General features: G+C 41.9%; 1 protein-coding gene across 1 annotated transcript in view; it reads left to right on the top strand.

The window, feature by feature from the left end:
* Positions 1–13,532, top strand: part of cep112 (centrosomal protein 112) — a 206,174-nt gene that overhangs the window by 41,453 nt on the left and 151,189 nt on the right. The window contains exon 9 of the mRNA XM_080448099.1: positions 12,922–13,008. Within this exon, the coding sequence (XP_080304225.1) occupies positions 12,922–13,008 (87 nt within the window). The remainder of the gene's footprint in view (positions 1–12,921; positions 13,009–13,532) is intronic.

The following is a 13,532-nucleotide window of genomic DNA, read 5'->3' as shown; positions in this document are numbered from 1 at the left end:
ATTGTTTCAACTATTTAGATGTGTGATACCCATGTGAGCAAACCCACTTCGTTCTTGTCTTTTCAAATGTATATGTACTTGTTTTTGTATTGGCACAGCAGTCATAAAAGCAGTCATTGATGTGTCATCCGTTCAGTTGTAGACAAAACTAAATAAGATCAACACCTTAGACGTCATTGCACGTCCCTGCTTTAAAAAACGGGAACTTATCTGTGTAACCACTTAAATCTTTATTTTATACTTTGGCCATTTAAAATAGCAGATCTACAAGCTCATAGCATGGCACAGAGTGCCCCACTATGAGCTTGTAGATCTGTATAGCTTGTAGATCTGCTATTTTTTGAAAAATCGTGGACTTTCTTTGCAAATCTCTGAATATATATATGTATGCTTTGAAGTGAACATTTTTAACTCTGATCTGTGCTCCTGAGGGTCCCTGGAACAACGCATTTTGAGATGGGGGTCCGCGGCCAAATACATATCATTTTGGGGGTCCTTGACATGGAAAAGTTGGAGCACCACTGATATAGCTACACACTGTTAGGATTTAGAAAACATTCTTAGATAATTATGTATTTGGCCACGGACCCACATCTCAAAATGTGTTGTTCCAGGGACCCCCTAGTAGCAAAGATTTCAGTTACAAATGTTTGCTTTAAAAATATATATATATATTCAAAGATATTCCACGATAAAAAAAAAAATGCTTTTTTTTTTTAGCCCAAATAAATAAAAAAAATCACTGATAACCCGGTCTTATTGAGTTAAATGTCTCAACGTTAGAAACAAAGAGCTATTTATTTATTTAGCACAATCTGCACATCGATCTGGGCCCGTTCCTCTTGTACCATCTGGCCAGTGGTGGAAAAAGTACTCAAATGTTTTATTTAAGTAAAAGTATCAATACTTGCAATATAGAAATACTCTGTTACAAGTAAAAGTCCAGAATTCAAAATGTACTTGTGTAAAAGTACAAAAGTATTGGCATCAAAATGTACTTAAAATACCAAAAGTAAAAGTACTAAAATATTTGAAAATAGCAGATCTATAAGCTCACAACGCGTCGCGTTGTGAGCTTATAGATCGGCTATTTTCAAATAGCCTATGTATAAAATAGGGCTGAAGTGGATAAGGATAAGGATAATTCCTTTTAACAGGTCGTTCATGAAAGTCCTTGCGGTCTTGTTTCCAATGAGAACCTGTGAGCAATTGGGGTTAAGCGTCTTGCTCAGGGACAAATTTCATATCATCGGCACATATGCTGGGATAGCCTGGAATCGAACATGGGGCAACCAGGGCCAGCTGGTTCCCTAGGCGGGCTCACTAACCACTCAGCTATGGCCGCCGTGGTTAATGTATGTTTCATAATATCATAATTTATATCCGAAAAGTAACTAGTAACTAAAGTTTTCAAATAATTGTAGTGGAGTAAAAGTACAACATTTGCCTCTGAGATGTAGTGGAGTAGAAGTAAAAAGTATTGGAACCTGGAAATACTCAAGTAAAGTACAAATACCTCAAAATTGTACTTATGTACAGTACTTAAGTAAATGTACTTAGTTTCTTTCCACCACCGGTGAGGGCACAGCAAACAATCCCATGATCCAGAACAACACCGATCTCTGGTCTGGTAAGAGAGTGCATAGCACACCAATAAGGCTCGATTATTGGGGTTCCAGAGACCCCCTGGAACCCCCTCAAGGTCCCCTGGGGGTCCCCTGGGGGTCCCCTGGGGGTCCCCAGTCCAGACCCCCACTTTGAGAACCACTGCTGTAATGGTCCATTTGGTTCCTATGAAATAACTAGGTATAGGACACCTGCGTTAGTCCTGTTTTATACGCAGGCTATTTGAAAATAGCAGATCTACAAGTAGTAAATTGTAGATCTGCTATTTTCAAACATTTTAGCACTTTTACTTTTGGTACTTTAAGTATATTTTGATGCCAATACTTTTGTACTTTTTTACTCAAGTAACATTTTGAACACTGGCCTTTTACTTGTAACAGAGTACTTTTTATAATGTGGTATTGATACTTTTACTGAAGTAAAAAAAATGTAGTACTTTTTCCACCACTGGAAGCGAGCATCCGAAAACTGTTAAATTAAGTTAGATTCCCTAATAGCCCCCCCTAGTGGCCCCTAGTGATGTGATTACAGTGGCATACACTGTCTTTCTGAGATAGCAGTGTGTGTGTGTGTGTGTGTGTGTGTGTGTGTGTGTGTGTGTGTGTGTGTGTGTGTGTGTGTGTGTGTGTGTGTGTGTGTGTCGGGCAGAAACCTCGTATCTCTCAAGTTTCACATTTTTCAGACAGTTTTCACATGTCTTTGCATAACTTACGGCGCTAATCATCATACATAAGAGTGTCACACACAAGTAGTGGAAAATAGCAGATCTACAAGCACACCATGCCTCTCGTCGCGAGGCGAGGTGAGCTTGTGGATCTGCTATTTTCACAATTTTAAAATGTTTTTTAAAAATAATAATAATAAAGGAACATTTCTGCCACATACAAGGTTTTTCCACCCGGACAGTTGTGACATACTGTAAGTGCGTTGTCATCAAAGTGACCTCCTTCTCCCCCTCCTGTGGGGGGGTGGGGGGTGGGTGGGGTTGCCAGTAAGCTCCATGCAGCTTTGGAAAGACCCTTGTCGTGTGAAGTTCCAAGCGGCCCAACACACTAATGGCCACAGCTTAACCCTTTGAAACCGGGAAAAAAATCTGTCATTTTTTTTCTATTCATTATTTTTGCAGATGCAGAAACATTTTAATACTTTTTTTTATTGGATTTTTTAGTAAAGTGATAAACACATCATAAAACACAGTATAAAAACGTTTTTATTTTATTTTATTTTTTAAAGCAAAAATGTTTAACTCAATTCTTTGTTTCTGGGTAGGATTCTACAAAATGTCTTCTAAATCCTAGCAGTTTTCTGAAAAAAACGTATGTTGCTTTGATACAACAATATTTAATGCTTTAATACAACTTTTTTCTTGTCAAGGACCACACCTCAAAATGATATGTATTTGGCCACCGACCCCCATCTAAAAAAATATCTAGTTCCAGGGACCCCCACCAGAAGCAAAGATTTGAGTTACAAATACAGTTACACTCGGTGCCGCGCTACGAGCTTGTATATCTGTTATTTTTTAAATAGCCCAAAGTCTAAAACATGGATACAGTGGTTACACACAGATGCGTTCCCGGTCTGAAACCTGAGGCGATTCTTAAAAATGTTTTCTAAATCCTAAAATCCTTTTTTGAAAAAAAATAAATAAAAAAAAAAAATTCAAGATTTTTCAAAAATAGCAGATCTACAAGCTCATAGCGCGGCACTCGGTGCCGCACTATGAGCTTGTATATCTGCTATTTTTGAATAGCTAAAGAAACCTAAAGTGACACGGATGCTTTCCAGGTCTGAATGGCTTAACAGTGAGGATCAAGTCCCTTTGCTTTCCAGATGGCATAATGATGCAATCTCTTTTCTCTGTCTTCATCTCCTCTGGGACATGGTGCTCTTGTGGCTCTCTCGGGGTCTCTGTAACTCAAAGGAACGGGGGGCCTCTCTCTCTCTTATCTGATAGTTTTACAGTGCTTAGAAGGAGGAGTAAGACGTTGAGCCTTAAAGTTTGGCTCTGGAACATGGCACATGGCACGGCTAAGCTGGCAAAGCTATACGAAAAGAACCCAGAGATTATGTTTTTTATCTGAGATTGCATAAAAGGTGCCATAATGATTAAGTTACTGCTTGGTGGCTCTGCCTGCCTAAAGCAATTATTTCTTCTTCTTTTTTTGAACCGCTTGAACCCTATGGCTGTTCTGGGACAAACATTTAGCTAGAAAACGGCTGATCTACAAGCTTAAATTGCAATGATTTGCGATAGGGGTGTGCCGATACACAAATTTCACGATACGATACGATACACAATATTGGGCTCACAATATTGATACAATACCATATATGGCACTTTTTTATCATGAAAATATATGGGGGGGAAAAAAGCAAATGCAAATAAATACTTCTGTTTTTGCATTATTATTATTGCAACAAATATATATTTTCTTTTTCCAAAAATGCCACAACGATACATCTATACGAAAAGCGATATATCGGCACACCCCTGATTTGCGAGCTTGTAGATCACCATATTTCCAGCGAATATTTTGTTTAGAGCGAAAACATGAGGGGGACTAGTAGGGAGATTCCGTTCAACTAAGTGTATATATATATATAGTGTTGAAGTGGTTAGAGGGAAAATCATTGATTTCTGAGGGTGCTGTGTATAGACAGACTATATACTGTAGATGCATGTGCTTCCTCTTTTTTACCCCAAAGTTACGGTATTATCAGGACAAAATACAATGAATTGCTATGATGCGATGTGAGAGTGCGGTCTAGCCAACCCCAACTCGGGACTCCTGAATCACTGCCCTCCACACTATCTAGCAATCGAATTAAGGTCTTGATCAGAGCACGGAAGGGACATAGGGCCCTATCTTCCGCCCTGCGCTATCCCTTGGCACTACCCGCTACCCATTAATTATGTTATGTTGTCCCCAAACGGTATATTACAGCCTCATGACATTCTCCGCATGACATTCTCTATAAACAGTAACGTGTTTGGTTTTATTGAAAGGCAATCAAAGGCTAGAGCTTATGAAGCAAACATATATATAACATACACATAACATAACATAACATATAAGCGCCTCAGTGCGGCTGCAGAGTTAAACAGCGCAACACTTCTGAATTAAGTGAATGTGATTGTCATTACAATTTTACTGTAATCCACACAAGTGTGACTGTTTATTCCTTGTGTCAATAAGTTGTGTTTTTATAAGCCGTTGCCAGTTAAGCTTTTCAAAGACAAATATAATGTTGTTTGATCTTTAATCTGCAACACAAAACAACAGGACCCTGTACATGGATGGCAGACCATTGTCCCAACCCTTCTCGGGTTGAGAAGAAAGCAACACACAAACGCATCCCTGCTCTGTGGAGTACTGTACTCGCAGATAGTAAAGACAACTGCATTTGCCTTCCCCCCCCCCCCCCCCCTCTCTCTCTCTCTCTCTCTCTCTCACTCACTCACTCACGCACGCACGCACGCACGCACGCACGCACGCACGCACGCACGCACGCACGCACGCACGCACGCACGCACGCACGCACGCACGCACGCACGCACGCACACACACCCTCTCACACACACACCCTCTCACACCAACACTTTATGCTCTCAGATGTGTAGTGTCAAACAAAAAAACAGAACAGTCAAAGAACATGTCATTTTACAGCGCTTAACGCTGTTCACCACTGTGAAGCAGAGAAAGAGGAGGAGGAGGGGGTCCAGAAAGCCCACCCAGCAGCCCGGGCTGAATGAAGGCATCTCCCAAGCCTTCAGGTGTCAGTGTGACGTTCCTCCTCCCTCCTTCCTTCCTTCGTCCCTCCGCTGACACCTTTTATAAACAAGTTCCAAACGCCCCTGATCTAGTTTGACAAACTTTCTCCAAAGAGCATTTGAAGAGGTGATGAGAAAGTGACACCACCCCCCACACATGTTTTTTTTTTTTCACCGGCCCGCCGGTGGAATTTGCTCTCAACTTTCTCTTCCGCGCTTCAATCAGCACCCCCCCCCCCTCCCCCCCTACCATCTTTCTTTCTCTCTCTTTCTCTCTCTTTCCCTCTGATCTCCTATATTTCTCTCTCTTTCTCTCACATGTCTTGCCTTTCTTGTGTGACAGCTCCGCTGTGGTCCTGTGGATTGCACAAGAAACGCTGGTAAATCAGACAACATGAGAGGCAGAGCAGAAACAGACGGAAGACTTCAAGTTCACAGAGTTTTTTTTTTCCCCCTCCTTTATTATTATTTTTTTTTTTTAACCCATTAAAGGAGCACTTCACCCCTGGAAGAAGTTCCAGGGGTGACCACAGGGGGGACCACAGGGGGACCACAGCGTATCACTGCCTATAACTTCAACTCCCAGAATGCTTTGGTGCCTTGTGGCAGGGGAGGTTCCATGTGGGTGTGATCTCCAACAATAACATCCAAACAGCATGCCAGTGTCGCCATGTCTGCTTATTATAAGCGGCTTCTTTCTAAAATGTAGTTGATATTTGGGCTTGTTTCCAAATGTTTTGATTGCTGTTTAAACCAGTGGTTCTCAAACATGTTCATGTATTTTTCCACAGACCCCCATCTGAAATTATAATTTGTGGCAGGGAGCCCCTAACAAATATGTGTCAAAAATATTCCACATTTTGAAAAGCAAATAAAAATATTTTGCAAAAAATCCACATTTTGGACTTTTTCCCCCTCAAGATTTTTTTGTAAATAGCAGATCTACAAGCTCACAATGGGTTGCGAAGCGTTGTGAGCTTGTAGATCAGCAATTTTCAAATATATAATATCCCATGTCTAGGTAAAGTGCTCTTGGCATAGTTATTTTTCTTTTGGGCTTGTTTTCATAGACCTGGCTGCTTATTTCTCTCACAATATCTGGCAACACTGGCTGTCCTCGCAAACGTTCATCTAGTTACATATTATGTCCAAGGATTCGTTAGTGATGTCATATCACTGGGACATATAAGTATCTTCATGCAGTTTCACTTCCGTGTCGCATAGTATTGACATCACTGTCACATCCTTGGTATTATGATCCTAGCCTTTCGTGACGGTGTTTGTTTACCAGCGCTGCTACTCCACGCTGTATTTTTTTTTTCAAGCTTGCGCTTATGAAACACTACACAGGATTATTATTTCATGTCAACATTCAAGTACAACTATCAGAAGATAACTCAGGTAAAGTAATGCCTCACTCTGCGAGGGCCGCTGGCCGCAGCTAATGGGAGTGGCCGAGTGGCGAAAGAAGGTTGAACAAAGTGTTACGGACACCCCATTGGGGCTGTCTTTTGAGATGGTCTGACTGAGACACGCCGAGACATGTAGTGCGGAAAGGAATGAGACCAATCTCTCATGATGCAAATAACGTCACGAATATTGCAAAGATTACTAGATATCTAAAAACACAGATTATTCACAAAAAAAACCCAGGATCTTGTTTCTTGACTCCTAAACTTCATTAAAAGACCGAAAACTTCTTCCAGGGGTGAAGTGCTCCTTTAAGACCGGGAACGCATCTGTGTATTTTTTTGGGGGAAAATTGGTGCAAATCTTTGAAAACACATTTTTAAAAGCGAACATTTGTAACTCAAATCTTTGCTTCATGGGGGTCCCTGGAACAACACATTTTGAGATGGGGGTCCACGGCCAAATACATATCTAAAAAAAGTTTTCTAAATCCTAACTAACAGTATGTTGCTATATCAGTGGTGCTCCAACTTTTCCATGTCAAGGACCCCCAAAATGATATGTATTTGGCTGCGGAACCCCATCTCGAAATATGTTGTTCCAGGGACCCCCAGAAGCACAGATCGGCGTTAAAAATGTTCGGTTATTTTTTTTTATATATATACAATATGTATTATATATTCAAAGAGTTGCACCCATTTTCACAATAAAAAAAAAATGCAGATCTACAAGCTCATAGCTTACATGAGCTTGTATATCTGCTATTTTTGAATAGCCAAATATATCTAAATTTGCTCCCGGTCTTAATGGGTTAAAGGGGAAGGATATATTGTATAGCATGAAAGTGCATACTTGAAATGTGATGAAGAAGAGATGCGTCTCCTTCAGTCGTACATCTCTTTCTTTTAGGCCCGTTAACACATTGACAGCCAGAGGTTAATCTCATAATGTACTCACCAGTGCCAACGTTTTATTGTTGTTTTTTGTTTTTTTCACGTCGCCATAGACCTCGTTAAAATCCTTAAGATTGATCTGTGCACTGTTTGTAAACATCGCGGACATCTCCCTGCGTCTACCAGTCCAAACCACGTGTCAAACGGGGCATCCATGTTTGAGTTAGAACGGTTTATGTTAAACAGTGATCAGCGAGGAGAAAAACTATAATCGAAGAAAATGGCGTCTCAGTGTGCGCTTTAGAATGGGAGCCGGCGTGATCCTCAAAACCGGATCCCAAATAATTCTGTTTCCGGTGGTGTTACAATGAAATGTGCCGTACTAGAAAATTGAAAAAAGTTTTTTTTTTTGAAAAAAAGGAAAAAGCACCACAGCCCGTAGGCTACGGGATCGGCGCTTTACCGTTGGATTTAACGGCCCGTAGAACTACGGGCCCGGCGGTCAATGTGTTAAGGGCTCGGTAGCAGCCAGCAGCATGGTAAATCTGATCCGCCGTTCTAGCGCCTTTGAGAGGCCATACGGAAAGGCAGAGCTGGGTACGAGCTATCTGTGGCGTCTTTAGCAAAGTGTGAGCAAAGACGTGCGTCACCAGAGTCTCCGCCATTTCAGCCTGATGATAAAGTACAAGTATTCCTTCGCTATAGCGGGAAGTCTAATGTCGATCATTTTGGCTTCCATACGCTCTATGTTTATATTAGCTTTTGGTGCATTCCCCTATTCAGTTAGAGAATTAATGATAATAATAACAACAATAATAATTATATATTTTTTGTCACAGTACATTTGTACATCTTAGTGTTTTTACACCAGTGTTCTCCAATGTAAAACTCGAGTCACTCCCTGACTTGCCTGTACGTAATTGGTGACGTTTGTGAAATACGGGTCAATTAGGACCATAGGACTGTGTCAGAAAATCCAGGCCAATCCGGCCTGGATTCCAGGCTAATAAAAGGGATCAGGACCGACAGATAACAGAGATCAACATAATATGGGCATATTGGTCGGATCGGCGGTGCAACATAGGTGTGAGGGCTGTGTATAGCGGCTCAAACCGCTAGTACATGAAATGTACCCTCGCATCATGAATGACACTCTCCCTTAATGACTCTGATGATTGTAACACAAACAAGACTATGCCTCAGGATGTTGTCAAACATTGGCACGGCAACGCAACGCACGCACACACACCAACGCACCACGCTTGGAAATAAGTGCTGTGTGTCTCCCCGGCCCGCTCCGTGACTCACTAACACACCAAAACATTGACTAAACTCCATGTGTATCAACATCAAAGTGGAGCCCATTCATCTTCCCTAGAAAGAAACCAAACCCATGCATTGTGTTTTTTTTTTGCTCCAAGGAGAAATAAAAAAGGTTGGGAGAGTGGGAAATGTGGGTCGGTCCGTACTCCGTACCAATACATTTGACATTTGAAATTGAGTCTACAGTATATAGTTCATATGAAAGAAATAACTCTCAATGCAAGTGTGTGGGTTTTTGACGAACTTTAGGCGCGCGCGCGCGTGCGTGCGTGCGTGTGTGTGTGTGTGTGTGTGTGTGTGTGTGTGTGTGTGTGTGTGTGTGTGTGTGTGTGTGTGTGTGTGTGTGTGTGTGTGTGTGTGTGTGTGTGTGTGTGTGTGTGTGTGTGTGTGTGTGTGTGTGTGTGTGTGTGTGTGTGTGTGTGTGTGTGTGTATGCACACATACCTATTAGTTGAAGGATTTTCATATTCTGTCTGTCCCTCATGATCAATAATGTGGTTGGAGGGGGTTTCCGCAGGTGTGTGTGTGTGCGTGTGTTTTCACACATGCACATGGAGCATGTACTGTGTGTGTGTGTGTGTGAGTGAGTATATGAATAGTTCAGGGTGTGCTGTTCCAACAGGCAATGACAACAGTTGAACTTTTGATCCTCCCAAAATACCAGAGTGCACTTTGTTATCCATACACACACACACACACACACACACACGCACACGCACACGCACATGCACACGCACACGCACACGCACACACTGACTTTTGCACATGCTCGTGCATTGCGCACCATAGCGCACCATAGAGGCTTTCACTCTGTGTGAGCCTCTGCCGCAGACTGATAGGAGATTTCATCACAAACACATAAACAGACGTAAACAGACTCTGCGCTGTACGGCACATGTCTGCTTCACACGGCGCTTTGAAGCCCTGCGTCTGGATAAACACGCTTTACAATGATAATGAGCCTTGATTCATCAACACCACTGTCTGTGTGTGTGTGTGTGTGTGTGTGTGTGTGTGTGTGTGTGTGTGTGTGTGTGTGCGTGTGCGTGCGTATTATTCTACTATACTTGCGAGAACCAGAAGTCCCCACAAAGTATTGTAGAATTTTGAGAAATACACATTGTGAGGATCTAATCACAATAATTTGAGAACATCGCAATTATCTTTGCCTCATAATCGTTTCCATGTTGAAAAAAAATAATACATTGAAAAAAAGCAGAAATAGCTGATATACAAGCTTACAACGCATTACTTTGTGATGCGTTGTAAGCTTGTAGATCAGCTATTTCAGTTTTCTTTTAAACGTTTTTTGAAAGTATAACATGATTAAATGTGTCATGTGGACTTTTTGATTACAAAGCCTACAATGCAATGTTTCAATTGCAAAAACACAATTGAATTGTTAATCGCAATTATTTGTGTGACAATTAATCGTCAACATAGATATCACATATTTCGGGGTGCACGACAATTAAACTCAGGTTTTAGGGTTTAGGGTGAAATGCTATGCGTGTGAGGAACACATGTACCCCACAAGTATAGTGGAATTTCAGGACTAGACATCGTGAGGAACCATTTTCCTGGTCCTCACCATCGATAAAAGGTTGTTTTATGGTGAATTTATTTTTTTGAGAGTGTGTGTAACACTCTCTAAGAAACACCCTGTCATTTGTGGGATGTGTTTAGACTGAATTGTGGGCGTGCACCTCTGTTCATATATATATATATGTCACAGGGTGAATGGAGAACCAGGTAGATTGAAGACAGAGCGCTCGTTTTTAGGCACGGGGCTTCGGGGCGAGGCGGGGCTTTTCGAGATAGGGTTTATTAGCGAGGCTCGCGAGGAGGAGAAGGAGGAGAGGACGCGGCGCTGCGAGGCGGGGGTTTATTACGTGAGGCTGAGAAATAAACCGTCCTCCTTCTCCTCCTCCGAGGAGGAGAAGGATATATATGGTATATCAACCATATGGTATATCAACCATATGGTATATGGTTGATATATTGATTTATTTCACACACACTCTCACATTGGACATGTTATCCAGATAATTCTTGTTAGACATACAGTACGTTTACAATTAGGAAACTATTCAGATTCATTAGGATTACAGACATTTAGGCTAGAGGTTATATTTAGGGATTGGAATTAAGAGTTAAACATGATTTCCGAGGAGGAGGAGAAGGAGAACGCGGAGAGGCGGGGCTTTGATGTGCCGACGCGGACCTGTCTTTTGTTGTTCCCCCCCACATAGCAACCAGGAAGCTACGCTAGGGGAACGCTGAACACGCGTGCACACGCACACGCTTGTCCACGACGGAGGCGCGCCGACTTAGTGGAGCTTGAGGCCGAGGAAGCGCGCCCTCGCGCCTCCGGGCGCGAGTGCCCGCGCTGACCGGCCGATGCTCTACTAGTCGACTCAGCGCCGTTTGAGTTGTAAACCGATAGGGACAGAATAGTTCTTTTCATGGATCACTGTATGTGTGTGTGTGTGTGTGTGTGTGTGTGTGTGTGTGTGTGTGTGTGTGTGTGTGTGTGTGTGTGTGTGTGTGTGTGTGTGTGTGTGTGTGTGTGTGTGTGTGTGTGTGTGTGTGTGTGTCAGGGAGAAAGTAAAGCAAAAGCCAGAACACAATAAAAGTATCTTAACAGTCCTGCTTTCAATAAACCAAAAAAAGCATGAGCGCGTGTGCGTGTGTGTGCGTGTGCGCGTGTGTGTGTGTGTGTGTGTGTGTGTGACTGACTGTGTGTGTGTGGTCGCAGCCATATATGTTTGTGCACAAGCCTGGCTTGTGGCTCCCTCTAGTGTTGCTTCTACAGAATTGCTGGGTGGGTGGTAAAAACGAACGCGCCTTCTTCAATCTACCTGGTTCTCCATTCACCCTGTAACATATATATATATATGGTGGGGGCGTGGCTGTGGAAAGGGGGCGTGTTCGGTAAAAAAGGTCTGCAACGCGTCATGATTGGTTGCCATGTCTGCTTATTGTAAGCGACATTGCCCTTGTTTTTCTGTGAAGGTGCTTGTAAAGACTGGTGGTTGCGATTTGTCCCTGTTTCTAAAACGTTGTTGATATTTGGTATGAGTTATTGGTTGATATATTGATTTATTTCACACACACTCTCACATTGGATATGCTATCCAGATAATTCTTGTTAGACATACAGTACGTTTACAATTAGAAAACTATTCAGATTCATTAGGATTACAGACATTTAGGCTAGAGGTTATATTTAGGGATTGGAATTAAGAGTTAAACATGATTTATGCTTATAGTTGCGTGCCAGTTCCCTGCACCGAAACATAGCAGATCTACAAGCTCACAACGTGTCACAGCGCGACACGTTGTGAGCTTGTAGATCTGCTATTTCTCGGCTTTTAGGTTTACGGTTTAAAATAGGCAAAATGGATTACATTGCTGTCCAAAAATGTTGATGTCCTCACAAGCATAGCAATAGTGTGTGTGTGTGTGTGTGTGTGTGTGTGTGTGTGTGTGTGTGTGTGTGTGTGTGTGTGTGTGTGTGTGTGTGTGTGTGTGTGTGTGTGTGTGTGTGTGTGTGTGTGTGTGTGTGTGTGTGTGTGTGTGTGTGTGTGTGTGCTTCTTTGCTGTGGTTTTCGATATCTCACGTATCAAATGAAAACTGCCATGGATTTCTTCCTGGAATTAAATATTATTGCACGTGTTGCTATGCAACAAATACTCATGCAGCGTATTTGGTTAATATCGCTGCTTGGCAACCAAATGTATTTCCCCCCGTAAATCAAAACTAAAACACCTGAGGCTTACAGTAACATAGTCTTTTTTTTCCACAGCTCTGTGTCACACAGGGTTTTTTGCTTCTACGTTTTTATTCATTTATTTTGTATAAATGTGACTTTCTCTTTGGTGTTGCCTCCAGGTTGGCGTGAGGATCAAGCTGCTGGAGGCCAAGCACCAGGAGGAGAAACTCAACATGCAACAGAGACACGACACAGATGTGCAGAACGTAAGAACGAAAGGCCCAACAATGGCTTTGTATAAATATTTGTTTTTTTTAATTTTTTTGGGCAGACATTTGTAACTAAAATCTTTGCTTCTGGGGGGTTCCTGGAACTAAATATTTTACACATGTTCGCTTTAAAAATATATATAATCCAAGATTTTGCCACGAATTGTCACGATTTTTCAAGAAAATCAAATATTTGCGCAACTTTTCATGATTTAAAAAAAATAGCAGATCTACAAGCTCGGTGCCGCGCTATGAGCTTGTAGATCTGCTATTTTTGGGCCAACGTTTTATTATTTTTTGTGTTAAATAAATCGGCCATACTTTAACCCTTTTAAGACCTGAGGCCGATTCTACAAATGTTTCTATATCAGTGGCGCTCAAACTTTTTCATGTCAAGGACCACAAAATGATATGTATTTGGCCACGGACCCCTATCTCAAAACATTTTGTTCCAGGGACGAAGAAGCAAAGATTTGAGTTAAAAGTGATTTTCACACATTTTCACGATCAGTGTCTTGCTC

Source organism: Gymnoscopelus braueri (genome assembly GCF_963280865.1).
Source record: "Gymnoscopelus braueri genome assembly, chromosome: 13".
NCBI classification, from domain to species: Eukaryota; Metazoa; Chordata; class Actinopteri; order Myctophiformes; family Myctophidae; genus Gymnoscopelus; species Gymnoscopelus braueri.
The sequence above is the reverse complement of the archived record's forward strand: the minus strand, read 5'-3'. Positions and strand labels throughout refer to the sequence as shown.